At 44.7% G+C, this 26,341-nt stretch overlaps 3 protein-coding genes and 1 pseudogene across 7 annotated transcripts; 3 read left to right on the forward strand and 1 right to left on the reverse strand.

Moving 5' to 3' along the window:
• The first annotated feature begins 3,226 nt into the window (after positions 1-3,226).
• LOC112895614 (expansin-A23-like) lies at positions 3,227-4,307 on the forward strand. Its single transcript, XM_025963589.1, has 2 exons — positions 3,227-3,404; positions 3,496-4,307. Exons 1-2 carry the CDS (start codon positions 3,227-3,229, stop codon positions 4,125-4,127), a joined length of 810 nt encoding a protein of 269 aa, XP_025819374.1. The 3' UTR covers positions 4,128-4,307.
• Positions 4,308-9,279: 4,972 nt separating this feature from the next.
• On the forward strand, positions 9,280-13,057 carry LOC112895618 (annotated as a pseudogene).
• A 4,670-nt stretch (positions 13,058-17,727) lies between these two features.
• On the reverse strand, positions 17,728-25,524 carry LOC112889787. 5 transcript variants are annotated; one of them, XM_025956566.1, is made up of 14 exons: positions 24,283-25,501; positions 23,903-24,050; positions 23,746-23,817; positions 23,590-23,667; positions 22,807-22,908; positions 21,975-22,061; positions 21,178-21,888; positions 20,624-21,091; positions 20,143-20,204; positions 19,972-20,062; positions 19,468-19,547; positions 19,078-19,368; positions 18,553-18,783; positions 17,728-18,454 (listed from the first exon to the last, which is right to left on the reverse strand). In XM_025956566.1, the coding sequence occupies exons 2-13, from the start codon at positions 23,978-23,980 to the stop codon at positions 18,747-18,749; spliced, it is 2,157 nt and encodes a 718-aa protein (XP_025812351.1). In that variant the 5' UTR covers positions 23,981-24,050; positions 24,283-25,501; the 3' UTR covers positions 17,728-18,454; positions 18,553-18,746. The 5 variants fall into 5 exon arrangements, with proteins under 5 accessions (XP_025812351.1, XP_025812358.1, XP_025812343.1 ...); XM_025956573.1 differs by having other exon boundaries at positions 17,728-18,412; positions 24,170-25,501; XM_025956558.1 differs by having other exon boundaries at positions 24,170-25,501.
• Positions 25,021-26,101, forward strand: LOC112895626 (putative cyclin-dependent kinase F-2). The gene is made up of 3 exons (XM_025963606.1): positions 25,021-25,107; positions 25,172-25,393; positions 26,075-26,101. Exons 1-3 carry the CDS (start codon positions 25,021-25,023, stop codon positions 26,099-26,101), a joined length of 336 nt encoding a protein of 111 aa, XP_025819391.1.
• The last annotated feature ends 240 nt before the right edge of the window (positions 26,102-26,341 follow it).

Here is a 26,341-nt window from a genome sequence, read left to right on the forward strand (position 1 = left end):
CATTGATCGCTTACGGCGAAATTTCCTGTGGAAAGGTGCTAATGATGCTCGACATGGCAGCTGCTGTAAACTGGCGCGGGGTAAATAGAGCTAAGAATTTGGGTGGTCTGGGAATCAAAGATTTGGCTTGCTTTAATCGTGCACTGCGAATACGTTGGCCATGGTTTAAAAGGACAGAGCCTACTAAACCTTGGACAAGCATGCAACTGAAACTGACGGTGGAGGAGCAGGAGTTATTTAGATTGTGCACTGCAGTTACCGTCGGCGACGGTGCCAAAACTCAGTTCTGGAAGGACCGATGGCTACACGGTCGAGCACCCATGGACATCGCCCCAGATTGCTTCCGACTGGCCTGGCGCAAAAACATCTCGGTTCAGCAGGCTCTGAGTGGCAGGAAATGGATGCGTGGTCTTCGCCGCATCTCTACAACCGCTGCTCTACATCAGCTTGTACGTGGAACTTTGGGGCAGTTTGCAGCACATCCAACTCACTGATTCGGAGGATACAACCACTTGGCGTCTTACTGCTATTGGCCTATGATGCGGTTAATAATAATGGTTGACAAGCAGAGAAGTGGATCACCTGCTGAATCTACCACGATTTAGTGAACAGTTGTGCGTAACCCTAGCAATAACCAGCAGCCCGGCCATGCACCACTTGGCAGATGATCCACTTCTCGGCCTATGATGTTCAATTTGTTGGGCCAATTGCAGATAACCGCTGGACGCAGGTGTGGCAAACGAAAGCGGAAAACAAATGCCGTTTCTTCATGTGGCTGCTACTTCAGTGCAGCTGGTTACCAACAGCCGATAGGATTATTCAGCGTGGCGGCACTGCCGGTCCCGTTTGCAAATTGTGCCATATTAGGCAAGAAACAACAGTGCACATGGTGGCTCAATGCTCCTACGCTCAGAGTGTTTGGCGTCTCTTGGCGCAGAGGACATCATTCACCCTACCTCAGAGTTCTTCGCACCTGTCCAGTGTCCGAGAGTGGAGGGAGCAGATCACCAAGGCTACTGGTATTGATTCAGTTCACCTTTTACAAATCCTTACCTATGCTACTTGGAACATCTGGAAGGAGTGCTGCCGGCGGGTGTTTGACAACAAAGCTCTACCTGTTGATCAGTTGGTCATGCTCATTCAGCATGACGTCGCTGCCTACCGCCAGGCGCATGCAGTTTAGCTGCCTGCTGTTTCCCACAAGTTGTGCACTCGGTGCTGTAATTTCGCTTTTTTTTACATCTCTCCCTGTAATTATTTGACTTCCCTCTTCCACTATTATTGCAAGAACAGAGCACCTGCTATAATTCCTCAAAAGAAAAGGCTCTCCTTCAGGGTCACCTTCACAAATGTGGTGCCGGCTGGCTGGACGTTCGGCTTGACATTCGCAAGCAATTTGCAGTTCAAGTCGTGAATAAGCACTTCGCTGGACGTCTTCTCCCTATCTAGAATTCAATTCATTGGCGGCAACAACCTGATATGTGACTAACGCACTACTTGTATGTAGATAATACTGAACGGTTGTATTATAATTAACTGAGAATGTAAATATTTGTGTTTATGAATTCATTATCTTATGCCAACGGATGTTACCGTTATTTCCTAGGTACTCTTAGAAACTTGTTTGGGCCCTGTTTATTTGAGCGTTTGAGAATTTTTGGGCTGCTAGCTTTTAGGATGTCCAAAAACCAAATGACAATCAAAGACAGCAGCTGAAAAGCATTTGATAGGACGATTCGGACTTCTGGCTTTTAGAGATCCTAAAAGCTAATGATCCAAAAGTGACTAAAAGCTCAAATAATGGTAAGGGCTTAATTTCCTCGTGCACTTTCCGTTTCCGTTTTCGCTATTACTGTCTACAGGAGGTAAGGGCTGGCCCTACACAACATGCTGGCACACAGTCCATCCTCCATGGCTTCATGTCAGCACAAAGCCACAAAGCATCGTATTTTCATTAGTTGGTTTTAGGTAAAGACTCTGGTTTTGACAGCCTGCGTTGGGCCTGCTTTAAGAGAGCTGTGAAGTGAGAGAAAAATGCTATTGTCCTTCAGTCTGGATGATGGTAGACAATTTGTAGGTTCATGCCTAAGTAGACCTTTTGTTCCTATAACAAGTAAAGCATATTTGGAAACACTGTTGTGCTATGACGAACTCGTGGCAAGAACCAATCATTGGCCTAACTTGGTCAATTTTAACAGTAGGATCAGTTTTAACCACTTGGATGTGTTAAACAACTAATTAAGGTAGAGTGTATGTTTGAAGCCAACATTATTGTAGGATATGTTCTAAGAAATTTAATACCCCAGTGTTAGAGGTAGTAGCTCATTGGAGAATATGCGTTGATCCGCAGTGTTATGGTCAGCGCACATGAACTCTGCATTAATCATCATTACCCTTTGTTTAGCTAGGAGTATTGCTTAACCAAGTTATATTGTGATGTCATCATCAATAGTGCAGTTTTCCATAAACAAATGGGCAAAACTCATTCTACGTTATGCTCGCTGCTGAACTTGATCTTGCATTGATCAGCACGAACCATTTACCGGTGCGCTGTGCGAGGCGCGAGGGCAAACCCCATTCTATGTTCCACGCACGATTGGAAGGTTTTCATTGGTCTTATTATATTTGTAGGGGTCTGATATGTACGTTGATAAGCTCAAAGTTCTGTGAACATAGCACAATCCAATGCCAAAAGAAAACAAAAAAACCGTCATTTCGATCAGCTGGCTTGTATTAATTAGTTGTAACTCGACGTCCCCTGAGAAATCTGTTCATACTAATCATTGCAAGGTGATGCTGGCGCTGTTGATGTTGCTGTATGTCCAGGTGCAGGATCAGTAGTACGAGTCAAGGAACACACAACATCCTCAATTTCTTGGGCCCCGCGAACTTGCGAGGAAATGCGAAGCAACGATCGACGGAAGGATGCGTACGTTTTGCATGGCGCGGCTGATGACGGCCGAGCACATGTGCTCGACCGCTAGCTTCCTTCAGCTAGGTGCCTCGCCAGATTCCCTGCGTTCATTAAACTAATCCCCCAGCCGCCAATCGATCGCAAGGCAAACCCAGGAATGGTAGCCTATATATATATATATCCAATTCACCTCACAATCATCAGAACCAGATCGATTTCCATACAAACACAGACACATACACAGAGAGTTAGATCGTCAGAGCAATTCAGATAGGCCAGGCTTTATATAAAGCTTGCAGATCGACTGCTGGTATGACAGCAGTTAGAGCTTTCGCCGTCGCGCTGTTCGCACTCGGCTGGGCGCTGGCCGTGGCCGCGGACAACGTCACGACCAGCTCGTCGTCGTCTCCGGCGCCGGCGCCGCCTCCGGCCGTGTGGCAGCGGGGGCACGCGACGTTCTACGGCGGAGCAGATGCCTCCGGGACCATGGGTAACTAGCCCGATTTTGCTTCATCTAGCTTCGATTCTACATTCATATATGTGTCGCTGATGATGACGTGCGTACGTGTAAATAACGGCAGGCGGCGCGTGCGGGTACGGCAACCTGTACTCGCAGGGCTACGGGTCGCGCACGGCGGCGCTGAGCACGGTGCTCTTCCAAGACGGTGCTTCCTGCGGGCAGTGCTACAAGATCGCGTGCGACCGCAAGACGGACCCGACGTGGTGCCGGCCCGGCGTGACGGTCACCGTCACTGCCACCAACTTCTGCCCGCCCAACTGGGAGCTCCCCGACGGCGGGTGGTGCAACACGGCGCGGCCCCACTTCGACATGGCGCAGCCAGCGTGGGAGAAGATCGGCGCCGACACCCGCGCCGGCATCATCCCCGTCATCTACCAGAGGGTCCCGTGCGCGAGGAGGGGCGGGGTGAGGTTCACCATCAACGGGCACGACTACTTCAACCTGGTGCTCGTGACCAACGTCGCCGCGGCTGGCTCCATCAAGTCCATGGACGTCAGGAGCTCCGACTCGGCCGACTGGCAGCCGATGGCGCGGAACTGGGGCGCCAACTGGCACTCCCTGGCGTACCTCAGCGGGAAGAGGCTCTCGTTCAGGGTGACCACCACGGATGGCCAAACCCTCGAGTTCACGAACGTAGTGCCGCCTGGATGGACGTTCGGCCTCACATTCGCAAGCAACTTGCAGTTCAAATAAGAACTTCGTTGGGATTTACCTGTTATTGATGATCCGAGGGAATCAAATCCGTATACACTGTGAAAAAAAATGGTCTTAATAAGTTGCTCATGTTGTACACTACTTGAGACGACACTGGCAGCATGCTGCGTGTGTGTATATATACCCCAATTGCAGAATTGAATTGTAACTCTGGTTTTATTTATTTTTATTGTATATACATTTATATATACACCAAGCGGGTCGGTCTGAATTGCAACTAGTTCGCGTCCAGTTGCAACAGGTTCACGCCTAGTTGCAATCAGTTCCGTCTAGTTGCAATCCATGTAGTCTCTCGGTTGTAACAGAAGATTGGGTGCATTTTCATTATATTCCGTTATATTCACTTTGGCACCTGCATACGAGCAGTTTCGATTTTTACCTTTCCATTGACTTCCCCTTGGCACACACACAACGCATACCGCACACCGCACACTGCTCTTTGCGTATTGCTTATATGTATTTGTACAGACACCTCATTTGAGTATAAATGAAAATTTAGGTAGGGGCAAGCCCTCCTGAATTCTAGAAAATTTTCTCAAACTGCAGTCTTCATTAAGGGTGAAAACGAGATTAATAGTAAAAATCGGATGTACGAGTACGTGCACTTTGGATACGGATATGGGACAACTAATATCTTTCGGATATTATCCACATAGTTTTATGGCCTGGAGGCCCAACTTGACTCTGTACCAAGAAAAGTTTAATCTCAACATGGTAAGTGATATACATTTTTCTTATATTTTTTATAAACTACTATTAAGTATGAATTGTAGATTGAATTATAATTTTGCTTTTGCTGAAATGATCCAATAGATTGAAATGAGCCTAATAGCGTCTAAAATAAAATTTAACACCATCAAATAGTCTAATAAATTCATAAAGACAATTAAGAACATTTTAAAAATAAATTTCATAAATATTCTAACAAGATAAAATAAATATTAAATTGCCAGATACTAAAAATGTAATAAATAATTAGCATATTCTAACTATTTGGCTAATCACTGCTGCTTTCACTCACTGCTACTTGGAAAACTTGGAGACAGAATATGAGACAGGATATGGAATCAGTGATGTCCATCCACATCCTATCCATTTTCACCCCTAGTCTTTGTAGCATCTCTTTCTTTGATGTCTTAAAATCTTTCGTCTTGTTGCCTCTCCTTCAAAAAAAAAAAAGACTGTATGTCTGGCATATCTAAGATTACTAAAGGGCATAATTATCCTAATCTTGCCAACATCTGGTGATGCAAGCGGTGCAGTTTTCCGAGATCCAATGGATTCCTTCATCGTTGTACTGATCAATCTGATTTATTCTAACTCGAAGTTTAATTTCTTGAGAAGCTATTCAAGCCAATCAATCATTACACGCCGACGGGCGCCGGTGATGTTGCGGTCCAGGCGTAGAATACCCTGAACATAGCAGGCGTAGAAATTCGTTTCGTTTTTCGCCTCCGAAAAGTCAAGCAGCGTATCAACAATCCTCTGCAGAAGAGGAAAACTGAAGCAAGCGGCGCGGCAACATTTTCCGCTCTAGATTACGCCGCAAGCCAAGCACAGTGCGGCGGATGACTGGCCATGCACGTCCCCGGCCAGCTCGCTTCGTCCTTCATCATCTGGCTAGCTGCCTCGTCTGAATCTTCCCTTTGTTCAAAATAATTTTTAATCCTCCAGCCGCCAGTCGATCGCAAGGTTAAGGCTGTAATGGTAGCCTATAAATATATATACACATCCATTTCAGTACCTGCACAATCATCAGAACCACCCAGATTCACATACATACACAAGGATAAACACCTGTACAGGGCGCATCTTGGTCCTGCAGGTCAAACTTTCAGCGCTTCCACTTTCAGACACTATGCCAGACAAGCCAGAAAAGTATATTAGTGACACATCTAGATGGTCATTAGTGACGTGGAAAAAACGTGTCACTTATATTGCATCTGTGATGTGAACACATCAGTGACGTGGAAAAATGCATCACTAATGACCATTCATCAGAGACGCATGTTGCCAAGACGTGTCTCGGTCATCTGTGACGCGTCTTGGCAACACGCGTCTCTTGCGACTATTTCAATAAGCAAAAAAAAATCTATAATTATCCTATATACACATCAAACATGTTTTGCCATTTCAATAATCAATTCTTTACAAACTTTTAGATACAACTTGTATTACAAAATGTGTTATCACCCGTGGACCATTATTTACAAGGTACAACCAAGTACGGACATAAGATACACACACCTTAATGAGTTCAAAGACAAATAAACACTTAATAATCCTAGAAGAGTAAAACCTTGTGTTTCCTAATCATCATAGAGCTCGATCAAGAAAGATAGCATCTGTCCTTGTAACATTCAGTGAAAAAAAGAATAGAACGTACCCAGGGCTGCATCACAACATACAAAATAAAAACTGATTAGTCATGTTCTCACATTAATATTAATATTATATATGAAAGCTATATATATGGCATTTGTAGTTCCATTTTCACAAACTACAACATGTGAAACTATAGTTTCTACGGAAGACCGTCACAGTTACTTATTAATTAACCACTGGTATAATGCCCATGCTAACGCTACGGTAATAGCCAAAAGATACTATGTATTTTGAAATGGTGCCAAGGATGAGCAGATAAGGGTTCATGCCAAAAATTATTATACTGTTAAATACATAGCAAGATATATAGACAAGTCAACAATGAATCGGATGCAGTTATCTTCTTATCTAGTAAATTATCTTAGTGTTTTTTATATTATTCTGCAACTACAAGGCTAGTAATTGAGCTTAGCAGCTTACATCCTGCTTATACCTCATTCGAATCAATGCTTTTCACCTGATGTTAGATCACAATCAATTTCATTAACTGAATTGCAAAGCACAAACTGAGCTAGCAGAAGGAATCGCAAATGTGAATTGCAAAGCACAGACTGATCGAATCAATGCTTTTCACCTGATGTTTAATCTTAGCACCAGTTTTAATACTTACTGCATCTTAACATTATGCATTAAAAAATCAGAAAAGAGTGGCTTACTGTTGGCTTATATATGTGGAGCTTGTTGTCTCTGATAGCAAGGAACCTGGAAAGAAAAGGAACAATGCTAGAGTCAAAATTGGTAAATACATGGTTAGCAAACTGCAGGTAACATGGAAAAAAGTGATGTCCACAATCAATTTTGAGTTCACTATGATATGATCTGCACTTTAACAATCACAAAAACCCACACAACTAAGTATTTGCAAATCTATTCCAGAAACAATTTTCCAAGCTAATGACGCGTATTTTTCAGCTTATGCTAACCTCCATTATGTCAGCATAACAGGACAGCAAGCATCAATCCTCACGTTCCACACTAGTTAATTAGGTGATCCATTTGATATAATTGGCAGAATAAGAGAGGCACCACATATTTTATTTTTCATACAAATTCACAGTATCGACATTCTATCAAACACTTCACAGATGTGGGGAATGTGGAGACGGAATCGAATGCTAGTCAAGCAAATGTTCAGAATTCCGTCTCGGCAAATGAATTTGAGTGAAGTGCTAACACTTGTGAGACATGCTGAAGGAACCTGAAAGGAACTATACATGCTTCTTTTATTGCTTAATTCAGAAAGAGTAACATAAAATTCATGTACAGAATATTTCTGGTGCATTTTTGCACATCGTGGTATAACTATGTCAATACATGCTATGAGATTAATGTTCAGAGATAAAAGGTTGCTATTAGCAGTTCCAGAGAAGAAAAGGAGGCTAAGAGAAGCAGTTCCTAACCTTGATCATTGCAGTTCCATTCTCATGGACACGAGGGTGGATATCCTCACATTCAGCCATTTTCCAAAGATTTTCACAGATTCATAACCTTAGAAAGAAGTAACAAATTCATAAACAGGGCTAAATATGAGAAGACAGCTAACAAATACAGCACGTAGCAGTAAACTGATTATTGTGTCTCCAATCAGTTTATATTTTATCCAAAAACAGGGCTACATTAAGTTGACCATATGTATAACAAATTCATCAGCTACCTAGTACCTACAAGCATCTTTCATCAGCTAAATGCCCAATTTGTTCCAAGAATGGTCAAGCTAGCACACTACCTACTTATTACGAGTTACAAAACATATCTGAGACAAACTCACCTATGCTCTGAATATGCACAAGTAGTGGTAGAGCACATCAGCACAACAATTGACAACACACTACAATTGTCTTTAGAGTGAGAGAACTGACCTTAGCTCTGCAAATCAATCCAGAAGATTTCCAGCCCTGCAAATCCACACAAACTTCGATTAGCTGCATTATTGACTCACACTAAATTGTAGCATACACCACATGATTATTAGTTGATTTTTTTCTGTGGAACAAAAACCATCAGTTTGACTCACTACTACTCAACATGAACAAGATACTTATCAGGACCATGCCCCAGATCATGATACGTGCATGCCCACAAAGTCAAAATGACGCCATCGTTTTCCACGAGCTAACCACCAAGCAACGCACAGGAATCAACCGGACGAACGGGATCCACATATGCTTGGCACACAACATCCGCACCTAATCCCCTCACCCACCACGAATCCAGCAGTCCAACCAAGAAATCAGGCACGAATTGGGGCACACCATCAATACCTATTCCCCTCGCCCACCATGAATCGAGCAGTCCAATCTAGAAGTCAGACACGAATTGGGGATCTAGGGTTCGAAATGGGGAGGGGAAGCGATGAACGAACCTGCCACAGCGATTAAAGGCTGAAAGATGCACTTCGTTTTACAAAATATTCGGATCCTGCAAAGGCAAAACAGAGACGTGGTTTAAGATAACGGGTCATTAATGAATGTTAATATTAGTGACGTGGTTTATAAAACACGTCTCTGATGACTTAGCACATATCATTAGTGACGCGTTTTGTTGAAACACGTCACTGATATGTCGAAATCAGAGGTATACTTTGTTAGGATCAAGATATTTGTACGGTACACGTCACTAATTTTATATTAGTGACACGTTTTATTTTCACGTCACTAATATAGGTGTCTTCTTTGTCGATTTTTTACCTAGTGCGATTCGTTCTGCGATTCGTTCTATTCAATTCTGCTGGAGATCGATGATCGGTATGGCTCCAGCTCCAGCTCTCGCAGCCGTGTTGCTCGCACTCGGCTGGGCGCTGGCCGTGGCCGCAGACGGCGTCGCCACCAACGCGTTGGCTCAAGGCGCATGCCACGTTCTACGGCGGCGCTGACGCCTCCGACACCATGGGTAACTATCTAGCTCACTAATCATGTCATCAAGAAATGCAAGTGCATGCGCATGGCAATTGGCAAACTCATGGTGACGATCGATGCATGCCGCGTTGTGGCGGCCGGTGGCGCGTGCGGCTACGGGAATCTGTACTCGCACGGGTACGGCACGAGCACGGCGGCGCTCAGCACGGCGCTCTTCAACGACGAGGCCTCCTGCGGGCAGTGCTACGAGATCGCGTGCGACCACGAGACGGACCCGACGTAGTGCAAGCGCGGCATCACAGTCACCGTCACCGCCACCAACTTCTACCCGCCCAATTGGGAGCTCCCCGACGGCGGGTGGTGCAACACGGTGCGCCCGCACTTCGACATGGCGCAGCCGGCCTGGGAGAAGATCGGCTCCGACACCCGCGCCGGCATCATCCCCCGGCCGTCATCTACCAGAGGTGAGCTAAGGCTGATTATTAACTTGCTCCTCTTCTTCATTCTCAGTCACTTAACCGAGAAGGATGGATTGCCGTTCTGAAACTTGTTCTGCGTGCAGGGTTCCGTGCGTGAAGCGTGGTGGCGAGCGGTTCACCATCTACGGGCACGACTACTTCAACCTCGTTCTCGTGACCAACGTCGCAGGTGCCTGCTCACACTACTAAAAATGAAAAAAATGAATTTTCAGGGATGGGTAAAAATATTTTTTAGGATCGGACGCGGTATCCACTTCACGCGGTTAGAAATGCTATTTTTATGGGCGGGTAAAATATCCGCCTCTAAGAGTTGATTTCTAGGAACCCTACAAATTAATTTCTAGAAAATGAAAAAAATCAAAAATAACAAAATAAAAAATAAAAAAATATTAGAGCCAACCAGCCATCACCACAGGCCCGGTACTTGAAATATGCACACTTACATCATCCGGAGTTCGAACCGCAAACCTCAAGCCTTGCGTGTACCTTCTCTCCACCGTACTACACAGTCACATGTGACTCTATAGGTATGCTATTCTTTTATATTAATCGTAAAACTAATTTGTAGTGGCAGGTGATGCCATCACTTGCCCCAAGAAATCCATATCTACGGGTGGGTGATGCCACGACCCACCCCTAAAAATATTTTTCTACTTTATTCTAAAAATTCAATTAAATCTTTACATATAGCAAAACAAATCAAAAAAATAAAACTTCTACACTATACTATTGCTATTGTGAACTGTAGATAAAAAATATGTCAAGTATATTTAGGTTAAGATTGTGGAAACCTCAAAATATGACTTGAGTGGTACGAGATACTATAGTAATAGCCATTAGACAACTTATAATAATTTTTTAGACTATTAAATAACCTTAAATGAAAAAGTTATCAATTATAAAATTGTAGGTCTCGTCAATCTTTACAATTTTGATACAAAGTTTGACTTCATTCGAGATCATATGAAAAAGTTATGAATTTTCTTTTGTGTGGGACTATTTGTAGAGGCGGGTCATGCCATCACCCGCCCTCTAAAAATGCATTTTTAGGGGCATGTGACGCCATCACCCGCCCTGGAAGTGGCCACTATTTTATGGACATGTCATGACATCACCCGCCCCTAAAAATGGTGGTTATTTTCAGGGACAGTGTCATATCCGGGTACACGGGACTATACACGTGGTATATTTTTCCTAAGATAAGGGTTGTGGCATACTTTTCCTAAGATAAGGGTTGGGACATGACCCACACCCTACATCTGCTGTAACTACTCGTAGGCTAGTAGAACTACTCCTATAGTAGTAAAACTAGTCGGATACAGTAGAGAACTACCAGAAAAGTACTCGGGTAGGACTCTAGGGCATGTATGCGACTAGTACTTCCATGTAAACCTATCCCATCGGACTATATAAGGGCAAACAGGACCCTCTCCAGGGGAGAACCCAACGATCATCTAGGGAATCACCTAGGAGATCACCCAATCGTCATCAAAGGCAATACAAACCATATAGGACGTAGGGCATTACGCTCTTAGCGGTCCGAACCTGTCTAAAACCTTGCGTTCCTTTGCACCTTCGAGTTCCTAATCTCGGCGACACCCTACCTACAAATTTACCATCTCGGGGGTATTCCTCGGTGGGCGTGGTGGTAAAACACCGACAGCTAGTGCGCCAAGTAGCGGTGTTCATCGAGCATCCACTGGAAAACTCGATGGCATCCCTCAGCTTCACTAGCAACGTGCTCGACGAGGGCACAACCTTCATCTTCGGCTCCTGGATCTGCGTCGCCAACGGTTTAGGTGGCTTCAACAGCCACCTAATCAACTCCAGGAAGCCGGAGGCTTCTGCAGCAACTCAACGTAGCAACCACGACTCCTTCATCGACGATCTTGACGAGTTGTTGCTCCCCGATCTGCCTAGGCAGATTGAATACACGTCCGTTTTTTATGCGACTCCAAGTCGTACTGCACCAGGACTCGGATCGGATTCAAACCAATCTGAGGAAGCTCCGCGATCCAAGTCCCTCCCCGACTTGGAGGAAGACTTGGATCGCCTCTTCAAGATTCGAGACGAGGGAGCCACCGTGCGTCAGGGCCCCCCGATCTTGACTACGACTCTGACTCAAAAAAAGAGCACCCGTCAATCACAATTCCGGACCGAGGAGGACTCAGGGACGTGGGAGCCATCGCTTGTCGGGAGGCCCCAGTTCTCGTTATCCACTCACAACTCGATGATTACTCTGCGTTTTCGGGTAGTCATCTGGGTTTAACTATAACATCCACGCTGCAAGGTTGTTTTTGGTACAGGAAAGGTCTAGAGCCCTCTGAGGTACTCGAATTCAACTCCCGCCTTATGGCACAATCCACCCTTCCGTGAATCGACCCTAGGGAGCCAAAAATTTTTACTACTATGCTCAACATCGACGGGCTGCCACGACAACCTTGACTACTCGACTCGCACCGCAGTCACGACTGCCTCGACAAGTAGGCAGCGCCAACGACAACTTCGACAACTCATCTCGACTAGAAACCAGTCGGGACTGAGCCGCAAACTACTCAATGACTAGCTCCGCTCGGTTAACATCTAGTCGGAATCAACTCCGACTAGTTGGCTCCATCAACAAATCGCTCACGGATCAAGATCGAGCTAAGACGGTTCAACCCAGGACCCTTTCCGTATTGGAAGAGGATTCTGATCATCCTCCACCACTCGGAGATGGAGAAGCCACCGCTCGTCAACGGGCTATGGTTTCCGACAATCACTTGGATCCATCTACTCATATGGCCTAGGGTCTGGTAAGGGGATCAGATTGGTCGGGCAGGTTTGGGCAGCGGAAGGGCAAGAAACCCTCCAGGTCCCTCAAATCAAGTCCACCATGATTCATTGCCACACCCGAGGAACTCCCCTTTCAAAAGGGCAAACCCCTCCCCCATCTGACAACGAAGACGAGGGCCAAGTGATGCGGCGTGCCAAATGCTTCAATCGAGAAGTACTCATGATTCACATTGATGAGGACTGTGAAGGCCTAGAGTGGGTCCAGCTAGATGACTACGACAACTACCTTCTTGATCCACTCGACGAAGACGTGGACATAATAATGGATAGTGAATCCTCATCCAACATCAAGGTGGACGACGATGATGACATCCAGAAGGAATGCCGCAGGCTCATCAATGCGAAGCGCACCTAACGCAGGCACCGTGCCGTCAAGATGAACCAGCAGGGAAGTCGTAACCTCCACGACTTCTCCATGGGTGACCTTCGAGACATCATTAACGCTGGCCAGGACGCACGCAATATCATCATTGCCAGGTGACAGGAGCGCAAAGAAGTGGAAGCCTACAGCACCACCCGCCATCAACACCCTCTCGACTACTTGGAGACTACTCGGAAGCGCAAGCCAGAAGTCGTGGAACAATCCACCCGCAGGAAAAAGACTCCCAGTTCAAAGAAACGACTCGAGAAAGTCCTCCATGGGCAATGCTTGTACCACCTGAAGAGCAAGCATTCTACTTTTGAATGTCAAGCCCTTTGGAGGGCCCTAGGAGCTCCGTCGAGTCCACGATGAAAGGTGACGGGACTACCCGACTAATGATTTACCCATAAGTTTCGTACCCGATTCGAGGAGGTTTTCTGAGGGTTCTTTTGGTGTTTCGTTTGTTTAAACCATTATTTTGGGACCGTATCTCGAAACAAGAGTTTCGTACACCCAAAAGCACCACTTTTTTACCAATTAGTCAGGGTCGCTATTTATGTTCATCTACTCGGGTTAATCACGACTCCCTTGCTAAACTCAGGGAACCTTGACACAACCGAACCATGTGACTGCCAAGAGTGGTTGCCTCGTTTGGCAATGACTAGTGGAACCCGTCAATTAATCAAATATAGCACCTACGCGATTATCTATCAAACACTTTCAGTAACGCACAGATTACTAGTTCCCGACTAATTTGCTGTGTTACTGAAGGGACCTTGCTCCCAAACTTTCAGTAACACTCCGTTTACTAGTTTTCGACTAGTATTACATGTAGTTTACTGAAGGGGTCTTACTCCTGCACAACTTTGCCAATGGGTTCGACGGAATTCAATTTTTCCCAACTAGAAGCAGCATGAAGCAACCATACCACCCGCATGGAAATCAACCGTGCAATCGATGACTCGATCGATGACTCTGAACCCCACGAACCGAATCCCCCTCGGTCGGAGGTCCTCTACCACAAGTCGAAGGAGCATTTGGATGGTCTACGACAAGTCTAAGGAGAATTTGGATCGCCTACTACAAGTCGGAGGAGGATTTGGATCGTCTACTTCAAGTCGAAGAAGGACCAGCCAGCCACCACGGCCTGATGGCGCCTCAATCTTGGTAGAGCGGGCTAGGGCATCGGAAGGGCATGAGTCCTGCAAGCTACCCGACCCAGCCCACCCTTTTTGCACCTCCATCTTGGTAGGGCAGGCCTGGGCATAGGAAGGGCATGAGTCCTCCAAGCTACTCGGCTCAGCCACCTTTCTTCGCCTACGATTTGGTTGGGCAGGCCTGGGCATAGGAAGGGAACAAGTCCTGCAAGTTACCCAGCTCAGCCCACATTTCTTCACCTACAACTTGGTTGGGCGGGCCTGGGTATCGGAAGGGCACGAGTCCTCTAAGGTACCCGGCTCAGCCCACCTTTTTGCGCTACAATCTTGGAAGGGCAGGCCAGGGTATCGAAAGGGCATGGACCCTTGAAGCTATCCAGCTTAGCCCACCTTTTGCACCACCAACCCCGACAACTTGTCGGGCCAAGCACCGCTCCAAGCAGACACGACCCTCAAATCCTCGACGATTACTTCGCCATTGCCAGGGCACTCGGTGACCCGCCGATGACTACTTCAAGTACACAACTAGCCGGAAGCAGGACTCACACCACCAGTGACTAGTTGGAGTCGATTCCGACTAGTTGGGATCTTCAACAAACTGGTGCAGCTTCATCAACAAGCGACACGACTTTGTCGGCAATCACCAGTGAATCAAGATCGCTAATTACCCACAAGAAGACTGAGACCCTATTCAAGGAGGTTTTACGAAGATCTTTAGGGAATTTGATTAACCATTGTCTCGAGTTTTATCTCGACACAAGGGGTTTTTTTCCCAAAGAATCCGTTCAATCACTCGGTCAGGGGATCAAGGAGTTCACCCAAAACAGGGCATGTTCGTTCATCCTTACTTCAGCGCCATACGACTTGTTTTGGCCCGCCCAAGGTATCCCTTCAGGCTAACCGAGACATCTTCGCATGGCAACTTACGACATATCATGGCCTGCCCAAGGACTCCCTTTGGGTTAGTCGAGACATCCTTACTCAACGCCTACTTTTGTACCAACGCAAGTGCAGGATTGCGTTGTCCCTTCTTTTGGGCCAACCGAGACTTGTCCCGCCCAAGGAACTCATCGCCTCACGTGAATGATCTCGTCATCAATCCCGTAGGGCCAACCGTGATGTTTTCACAAGTCAACATGTGCATTCTCATGGTCTGCCCAAGGATGTGATTGAAGCTACCAGCAAGATTTATTTCTCCCTCATTGACTTCTAGTCACCTTTCAATACTTCCAGTACAACTCCGTTTACTGGTTCACGACTGGTATACGTGCAAGTTTACTGAAGGGATCTTGCTTCCATACTTTCTGTAACAGATTACTAGTTTTCAACTAATATTCTTCGTTACTAAAGGGGCTTTGCTTCCCAACTTCCAGTATAACTCCGTTCTACTGGTTCACGACCAGTACTACGCGTAGTGTATTGAAGGGGCATCACTCTTACCAGTAACACTCCATTTTACTGGTTCATGACTAGTACTACGCGTAGTCTACTGAAGGGGTCTCGCTCCCATATTTATAGTAAAACTCCATTTACTAGTCCTAGACTAGTACTACGCGTAGTGTACTGAAGGGGTTTTAATCCCATATTTCCAGTAACGTTCAGACTACTAGTCTCCGATTAGTGCTCTGTGTTATTGACGGCGACTTGCTCCCATACTTTCAATATTTCTCCGTTTACTAGTTACCGACTAGTTATACATGGAGTTTATTGCAAGGGCAACACTCCCAAGACGGTTTCATGCTTATCAGTTACAACATACTTTTATGTTTACCTTACAGGAGACCTGATCTGGACCGTGCTGCTGGGCGAGTCGGATTCAAACTCCGATCAGTTGGCTTCATCAACATTCGCCAATGACTACTCTGACTTCGCGAGAACGCTCGACTACACATTGCTGACTACAACGACTACTCGTCGGATTCGACTCCAACTAGTTGGGTTCATCACCAACCGTCAGCGACTACTGGACTTCGTGAAGAATGCACGGCGACACGCTGGCGACTACTTCGACTACTCGTTTTGCCTACAAGCTAATTAGAATCGACTCTACTCGGTGATACGCTGACGGCTGCTTCAAAACTAGTCGGAATCGACTTCGACTAGTCTGCTCCATCGACAGTTCAAGATTCAACGGCAACTTGGCCGTTATCTAGGCTCGGGGGTTGGCGCCACTGACTCCTAGGCGTATCTTATGTGACTCATCTAGCTCCCAGGCTCAGGGGCTGGATACGACATGGCTCTCAGCATTGAAGATTGCATGCCACGATTCTTTAGACCCTTTATTCCAAAACTTGGGGATTTGGATTCAAGACTCGAGGGCTGCGGGACACGTGTCATCAGCGACTTATTTTTCAAATCTGCTGGAAGATAAGGACAGAAGACTCAAGATTGAATTAACTCTCAGCCTGATTCTACGAGTTAGCCTAAGGCTTGGGGGCTACTCCATATGGAGTGCGAGTTTAATCGCACCCCATATAAAAGAAAACAACTACTTGGGCAATGAGCACCTTGCAGCCTCGATGCAGTCAAGGAAGTACTCGGAGGACATCTTCAGGATGAAGACGCCTTCAGAAGTACTTGGACACCTGGAATACTTGGCTATGAAGAGCTCGGGGGCTTATCAGACACGGATACACGGGACTGTACATGTGGCATACTTTTTCTAAGATAAGAGTTGGAACATGGTCCACGCCTACATCTATCGTAACTACTCGTAGGCTAGTAGAACTGCTTCTACAGTAGTAAAACTAGTCGGATACAGTAGAGAACTACCAGAAAAGTACCTAGGTAGGATTTTAGGGCATGTATCCGACTAGAACTTCCATGTAAACCTATCCCCCAGACTATAAAAGGGCGGACAGGATCCTCTCCAGGGGAGAACCCAATGATCATCCAGAGAATCACCCAGGAGATCACCCAATCATAATAAAGGCAATACAAACCACATAGGACGTAGGTATTACGCTCTCAGCGGCCCGAACATATCTAAAAACTTGCGTTCCTTTACACCTTCGAGTTCATAATTTCGGCGACCCCCTACCTACAAACACACCACCTCGGAGGTATCCCTCGGTGGGCGTGGCGATAAAACACCGACATACGAGTGATGCCATCACCCGCCCCTGAAAATGCATTTTCAGGGACGGATAAATTGCTACAATAACTCTGCTCCATTTGTAGAAGCGGGTTATCTTTTGAACGGCCCCTAAAAACGGAGCATCTCCTGACTGGTTCCATTCTCATTAATTAGTATGCCACTTAGAATTTTCTAGTGATATGACATCAACTTTAAAAAGAGATAGAACCAAGCAATTTCATCTAAATCAAACCAATTAGATATAGATAGCAATTCTTGACGAGTCATGAATTTAAATGTTGTGCTGAATTTATGAAACAACATTAATAAATTATATATTGGATGGGTAGTTTCAAGTATCAAATCATTGCCTTCTTGCTGACATGGCTGCCTTGGAGCAAACAGTACGAAATCTCCTATTGCGATTAGGTAAAAGAGCCACAGATCTCATAATTCAAATAACTCTTCAGGTATTTGTTTACTTAATGTTGCAAACAGTTAGAAAGTGCTAGCATGTAGGAGGTGCCCATAAGATTTGCCCCTGTTTTGGGGGAACAATGTCTTGCATAGGGTGAAACAATGTCTTGAAAAGCTTGTGAAACAATAAATTGGAAATCTACGAACTTTTACAGGCAAATGCCTTTTTCGCGAAAAGGCAATGTATACGATATCATCATATCAGTGTTTTTATGCCCAGTTATTGTGCATTTTAGACTGTTGATTTGCTCCACTATTTGTGCAACCCCACTGAATCTCCAGTTTTCAATTAGGTGATACGCTAAATAATGTCTTTCATGGTCTGCAATTGTCCAACTTCCTCCAGATGATATGCTACCAGGCCCCACAGATGATACACTACCAGCTTCCTCCAGATGAACCATGCCCATGCTCTCGTTATATCCAGCTGACTTCAGAACATTTCCCTTCAGTTTATAATAATCCAGATTTATGCAATCCAAAGGTGAACACATCATGTGGGTCTTATGATGTATCACTCCTTACTTGCCTATTTTTAAAGACTTCACAGTGACAAAATTGTCTTCTGAAGTCATGGGTCAAATTCTACCTCATGCAACCATGCATCTCTCCTGTGTCCATCTTTCTGCGTGCATCATTCTGCACCATGAAAGATAGACCAAAACATATCCACACGTCGATCTGAGTAAGGACACAGGTCAAAAGGATTAATGTACAATGGAAAGAAGGCAAGTGCCACCTAGTTATGGTGTTGCTTAATGTGTAATGAAAAATTGTACCTTAGCAATTTCTGAAATGTTCCATGTCCAAGTGCTAGATCAGATAATGGATGGGAAGATGCATTTACACTTCCCTTTTACCAAATATATAAATCGAACCAAACCAAGTCATGACTGAAGAACTATCTGATTATTATCAAAAGGCCACTCTTCAACCTTAAAAATAGTAGTCCTCACTTTATGTAACTCAAATTTCATCCCTGCTCACACAGCTGCTCAAACCTGGCCAGGCTGCAAATGAAAGATATATGTATCATTCATATGACCAAAACCTAATTTGAACACGACTCTTATGTCCTAGCGACTTATCATGGTGCAAGAAAATGCCTAGCAGGCAAGAATACCATTAACTAGATTAGGTCCTAACGAGAAATGGAAGGCTGAAAATAACAATTCAAGTATTAGGTTAGCAAATGCCACTGAGTTAATGTGCCAAAAGGAATTGAAGAGGCAAAAGCAGCAGCAGAATAAGGTATCAAACAGCACAAACAGAAAAAATAAAGAAGCCATAGCCATATAACAAACCTTCTAAGGAGGGGCTTTGGATTGTAAGGGAACAAACCCTTCTTTTGCAGATCTTCCACTGTTCTCTTTAATGAATAAAGACATACTTTAGCATCAAGGAAAAGCTTCTGTGAATTCTTGGCTTCTTTATCACAACCAGAACCATTCTTATACTCTTTACTTGAGCAGGCTCCAGCACTATTTATATCCCTGGATGTCCTCTGTCTTTTACAGTCAAGTCTTTCTATTTTTGTCAAGTAAACGGAATCATCTACAAAAGCATGCCAAGACTGGGAAACCAAGCGTAGGCACCTGTGTTGTATAAGTGTGTAAGATAGGTCAAAAGTCACAATTCAGAAGACACTTTGTTCCATCTGAGGACAAGCAAAAAAATGTAAGATAGCTACCAACCTTAAGAGATATTGAGCACAATGCACACCAACATCTTTAGATATGAGGTAGTCAACTAGTACCATGTGATCATAGTGCAGCTGCAGAATAATTTTATTGAAGAAAAAATTAACATTATGCTCAAATAGGCATTATGAAGTGAAACAGGAGAGTAAATTTGAAAAATTAAATGAAGAAAAATGTACCATAGGTTGAGCAAACTAATGAGTCCTAATGTACTGAATTTTGTTTGGTATGTCCCATAACAAATGTGAATCTTATCCGGGTCCTCTTGATCATGATTACAGCTCTAATTAATTAACTTCCTAGTTATCCTGTGGGCTATGGTACCATAACCCAAGAGGTAAATAAATACACAAGGATCATATCCCCTACCCAGGACTATTTTAGACCAATGGCCCATACTATTCACTTGTACCATGAGATGAACATGAACTGAATGTTAAGATGCTATCTTACAGAAATCATTGTACAAAAGCAATAGATGGATGTGGATCGACTCACCAGCAAAAGCAATAGATGGAAAAGATGAATTGGGTCGAAAATACTTGAGAACAGTTTTGCACCAATCAGTTCAGTAGTTTTCATGTTATCTCTGCGAGTTTGGACAAAAAAGGTCACAACTTACAGAAGCATCTTCAGGAAAGCTGTAACAAACAATATTTTTGTACTTACATTTTCAGGAAAATGAGTGGAGCATCTAAAAGCTGTAAGAGAATACTGAATAGCATGTCATCCTGAAATATGAATGAACGTTGAACATTACCAAGACTGTTCAGAATCATAAAGCTAGTGGCGGGCCTTCTTTAGAGTAGGGAATGAAGTATGAACTTGTTAATATTTGATAAATTAGCAAAAAAAAAGCAGATAACTGTCTTCAGCATTTTCTAACTCAGTTTGACAGATACAGAGAATAGAGGAGATAGGTTGTGTTAGTTAGCAGCTAGCATTAAGGGTGATTGGTCATGATGTTTCGCTGAGTGATGCCGTACATATATTGACTAGTGAAGACAAACTAAAGTAGAAATTTGCAGCTGATGCCAATCTAAATTATCCAAGAAAGATAATAAATTAAACGGCTCCAAAGTTAAGTTGTGCTTCCCTAGAACAATAACAAATTGCTTTAGCAATTCATCATTGGGGCATAGATGCATACCTCCTCCATATACAATTCCAGAAAGGATAACGCAAAATCTGTTGATGATTTTGAATCAAAACTCATGTCTAAATAACACCTCTGAAACCAGTCTGAAATTTCTGATAAGCCAACACAACTGCAGTGATCACTGCAGCCTTGCACTTTGTGGCCCAAGAAACAATCATTCCTCTTGGATGAACATTTAACTGTGCCATCATTTCTGTTGCAAGACAAACGTATGCAACAACTAAGGAACAAATAAATAGCTTGCCTTTGCAAGTGCCGAGTCGACTTATCCTGACTCTCAACTAAACCTACCATGTTCAACAAAAAAGGAGATCCTTCTAAACAATTATCTAGTTTAGCAATATGTTGTGAGATAGGTTCGTGAATAGGGTCATGAAAGTACTGCCGAAGTAATTTCAGACAACAAACAATATGCGAACAATCTTGCTGTATGTAAGGCTTTAGCCGTATCATTACCATCTGCATGAAAAAGTGAAACAAGTGTTCAAGAAGCCAGAGTAACTAGCAATAAGTAATGCAGAAGAGCTCTGAATGTCTGAACTTACCAGAATTTTGTGCTTTAAGTACTGATAAAGGCTTTCGGGACCATCATGTTGCACCTGTAAAGAAGTTGCTATCTTGGGAACTATATCCACGAGTTTCACATACATATCTTGTCCATTTGTACCTTCCAGGTAACTTTGCTCAAGTAATGAACACAGTAGCTGGAGAAGACTGCCTGTCAGGATTCCGGACTGTGTTGAATCATTACAGAAGCCAAATCCGCTATCCTTGACACAGTTGGCAAGTTCTCCGGTATGTAATTGGTGGAAACTAACCCAAGGCATGTTCTGAATATGATGAACGGATAGACAAATGAAGTTGTCTTTCAATTCACTGTCACTGTGTTTAAGGAACTTTAAGATAGCATGTAACACTTGAAAGAGACTGGGCATTATTTGCCCACTGATATTGAGACCACACTGGTCAAGTACTGTCATGAAGCTTGTGATGCTGGTGCTTGAACAAGTAATGTTGTGGCTGTTGGAGTCAGTTGTAGAAGATAAAGCATTATCGGCCTGTTTGCTTTGCACCATGGAAAGCTTGCCTGGTCCAGGCAGCACTCCCAGGTGTCCGATTTCGGATACCTGCAGCTCGCGGCACTGCCTGGCTGGAGCTGCCTCAGCCAGGGTTGCATCCAAACACCTATGAACACATTTTGATGCTGCATGTATAGCTATCCAGACGAGCTCAATAAACTGAATCCAAATAGATTCCTAGGAATACAGCAACAGCCATGGAATAAGCAGGTGTCTAAACTGAGTGCACCAAAAGAAGAGAAGAGAAAATACGAGAAGCATACAAACTTAATTAGGGCACTGGATATGGAAACCAGGATATTGCCAGCTGAGTGTTTGACATAGTCACTACAGAAACCAAGGACACCAACCTGAAAAGGATGGCATAACATGAAAGTTTTAGTAACATACTAGCCATGCTGGTGCTCTACAATGTACAAACAACTCAAATAAGACAATACTAGCTAATGATTATAAATGAAATGGGTAGTGCGAAAGATTCATATAGTTCACCTTAAAAAACACTTATACCAGGACAACACTATAGCAATGTAAACTCTTAACACAGTGCCGCACAAGCTATCCATGCGGTGGCATGAAAAGCACTACAAACAGACACTGTATAGAGGAACATCATAGCATTTAATACTCGACTGCTACTTCAAGGAATAAATTAAGTGACTAAAACAAACCAAAGGGTATGAGATGTAAGAAAAAAGTCTAGTGCTGGCTCAGATTTGAATGTAATACTGAAGTAGTAAATACAAATAAAGGTTAGATACAATGAAGACTAATTCTGAAAAACAACAGAACATTATGCCCCTTGAATGAGGTACTAGAACACAAAGTCCTGCATATTGCTGAGCAGATTAGCCAAGGGTGGTGGTCACTTTGCTTCCTTATTACTTTACTGGGATACATAATTACATAGAAAGAAGCTGCATACATCCAAGTCAAAACTCAAAACAGATGTTGCTCACTAACAGGCAGACATCCCTGTATGCCTACATAAGTACAACGGCATGAAAGAGAGAAGGGCCATATGATGGTCCTACCAACTGATATTTCATGAAAACAGGGTGCATAAAGCAAGGAAACCAGCATATGATATTTTACCAATATGGAGACCGTACTTTCCAGGCAGCCAAATCCATCATATGGCTGCTGTCCAGGTGGTAAACAGCAACTATGGCCTTCTCCAGAACATGAAGCAATTTTCTAAATGAAAGCAAAAACATGAATATCTCATCAACATACAGTGTGCACAAAGACAGCACTTGAGTAGACGAACAAGCTATCAGAAATCATTTGCTTGTAGATGGATGTTTGTTGAATCAAGTTTTCCAGTCAGCAGCTATAAAGTACTGCGAAATCAGATTCGCTCAATCATACTGCTTTAGAAATAGAATCTGTCCAGCGCCTCCAGCCCACGTGGACTGAGATTGAAAGGTTATGGAAGCATCAAACATAAGATTTAAGATGGAAATTGGATGTATTATTTGCTCCAAACGGAATAATCAAACAAAGAATTATGATTTCATCAAACCAAAGTCAATCATGGGCTAACTGACTTCTGGTGAAAACTGTTTTCCATTCTGTAAGCCTAAGCCCTGTAGTGCTCACAATTCCAAACCACTGAATTTTGCAGATTGGTCAAATACTTGTCGATTGTCAGATCCCAGCAGTTCCATGAGAACGTTACACAACAGAATGAAATGGTTACTGTACTACTTGTGAAACAGATACAGTTATAGTTCAACAAACCATGGGCAGACGCAATTTAGTAATTTACCAATGTAAATCACACATCATACAACTACATCGGCCATGTAAAACTAACAGGAATCACAGAAGATTGACAATCGAACGAAAACACATCTATTGAATTCAAAGAAATACCTGATCGGATTCACACCATCGCTGCTCCTCCTCCTCCTCCTCCTCTTCCTGGTTCCATCCTCGAATTGCCTTGTTTACCTGAAACGATGTCGGAATAAACCATCAGGCCGCGGCCCCCGGAAACGCAATTTAACACTGCAGGACGGCTGGGGTTACCCTGGAGAGCGCAAGGAGGAGGCGCCGCTCGTCCTCCCGCGTGAGCTGCCGTGGCGGCGATGTTTCGGCTTCCTGCGGTGCGAGGGATGGGAGGTCAGTCAGACAGAGGCGTGGAGCGGTGACCAGCGCCGGTATACAGGGTTGCTTGCTTGCTTACGAGGTGGGGGAGGAGGGAGGCGGCGACGAGGTCGCAGAGGCGGGCGAGCTGCCGCTTCTGCTTCTCCGGCGGCGGCATCTGCTGATTTTACTGGAATTGCGAAGTCGCCTTGAGAAATAGATTACGGACACGGGAGACCCGCCTTTGCCTGCAAGAAGCGTTCGTCCACTTTTTAAGTATTCTTACGCTCTGATACGTTGAATATTCATGAGCAAATTAAAAGAAGCCACGGAGTATAAGTTCACGGTAATATGGATGGTGGAATACCGTCTGATACTATTCTGAATATTGCTAGAAAGTATCTCTTCCGTTATTTACAGTGCCTTCCATCTATTGTATAGGTTGGTACACTTCACTCTCTCCCTCGCTCTTCGTTTTACCTCTTCCGTCACTCTTGCTCTTCACCTCTCCCCACTCTCTCTTGTGGTGGATCCACACCACCCGCGGCAGCAGCAGGACGCCTTCGATGCTGCAGATCCGCGACATGGCCACCGACGCGGCCACCGGGGACCTCTTTCTCGTCACGGAGCTCATCGAGGGCCTTACGCTCCGCCGCTAGGTTGCTGGCCTGCCCAAGCATCTCCCGGCCTGCCGGCGACCTGCTGTGCAGCCGTGCACACGACCTTAGCGGAGCTGCGGCCTACGGAGCATGCGCACGAGGCCCTGAGCTAGCCGTCCGCCGCCATCGCGGAGGCCGGAGGCGGAATCCAATCCTCCTGTTGCTCGATGCCTTGGTTAATCGCTGCGTAGGGTTTGGAATTTGCTAATTTGGGGTAGGGATTCAATTTTGCGAGTTGGGGAAAGATGCTGAGTGGACGAGCGCCGAGAAGCCGAGAGGATCGATAGAAAGGAGTCCTAGAGGCCAGGGATCGATTTGTGGACTCATGGACCTTTTGGGTTGGCTTGGTAGGAGGATTTAAGGCCAACACCATATGTATATGTGTAAAAACTTGGAAGTATACTTGATTTTTAAAAAATGCAAAAAAAATATTGGGTATTCCCGGGAATACAGAGGCATCACGCTGCCTCCGCCCCTGCTCGCGGATGCCTTCCTAGAGCCCCGCGCGCGGGCCGCCATGACCTAGCTCCTGCGCGGCGTGGCGGCGCACGCCACGGGCATGCCGCACCGCGGCATCAAGCCTGAGAACGTGCTCGTCGACCCCGGCGGCGCCCTTAAGATCTGCGATTTCGGGATGGCCATGCCGGTACGCCCGCCCTACCGGGGACCCGTGCTCCATCGGCACGCTCTGGTACCTCGCGCCGGAGCAGCTCAGAGGCAGCCGGTGGTACGGCGCGGCAGTCGACGTGTGGGCGCTCGGGTGCGTCATGTTCAAGCTCCTCGCCGGCGAGCCCCTCTTCATGGACGTCGAGGTAGACGCGGACCTCCTCATGGAGGTGATACAACTGGGCCACGAGATCGACTCCCGCGGGGTAGCGGCGTTCAAGGGCCTGCCGTCGGACCTGTCACAGGCTCGGGCGAGGTCTTGTGTGGTTTGCTGTGCGTCAACGAGGACAAGAGGCTCACTGCGGCAGAAGCGCTCAGGCACCGGTGGCTCACAGACGAGGATGCCCAATCGTCGGAGCCGGGGGATGCCTGATCAAGTGCAGAGTACAGACAGACTTATATAGCAGTATTTGGACCAAATTAACTATTATGATCTATTCATACTACTTTCATCCTAAAATATAACAACCTTTTGACTCGGTAAAAGTCAAATATATTCATCTTTGACCAATAATATTTTTAAAAATAATTACTTTTAAATAGAAAAAGTTACATATCGTAATTTGGTTTCATTATGGATAAACTAATACTACTATTTTTATGTTCTCAATCGGTCAAAGTTTAAAACTTTTGATTTGGAGAAAACCTAAAAGTAGCTATATTCTGGAACAGAGGTAGTATATTATTTGTAACTTGTAACTTCATTAGCGTCGTGTACCAGCAATGCATTGTAATCTTATACTTTTAGTTACTTATTATGTATATCGTAGCTGCAGTTAGTCGACCTGAAGCAATCTATTATAGTTTAACTGGTTGATATCCCTGTTCAATGGAATTTTGTGGTGACCAGCAATCTATTATAGTCGACCTGAAACTATGACTGTGTGATGATCAGGAATTACTTTTGTGGTGGTTGTGCCTTGGCTTCACTTTCTGCAATTCTGCAGGCATCGATAGGAAATGTGAAAGAGTGAACTTGCTTCTACACTAGAAACAGAGGAATACATCTGTTCGAGGCACAAGGCCATGGGGCTATTTTTTTCCTAAGCAATAATGTGATGTGTGTCTTTGCTTCTACACCAGAAACAGAGGAATATTCATGATTAATTGTCTCATTTCTGGAATTAAGATTTATAATTCTCAACATTTTAAAGAATAATGGACGCCACTTTTATTCCAATCTTGGCAAATGCTTGCTTGATCGCAACGTTCAC

The sequence above is a fragment of the Panicum hallii genome, chromosome 1 (genome assembly GCF_002211085.1).
Source record: "Panicum hallii strain FIL2 chromosome 1, PHallii_v3.1, whole genome shotgun sequence".
In the NCBI taxonomy this organism is placed as follows: domain Eukaryota; kingdom Viridiplantae; phylum Streptophyta; class Magnoliopsida; order Poales; family Poaceae; genus Panicum; species Panicum hallii.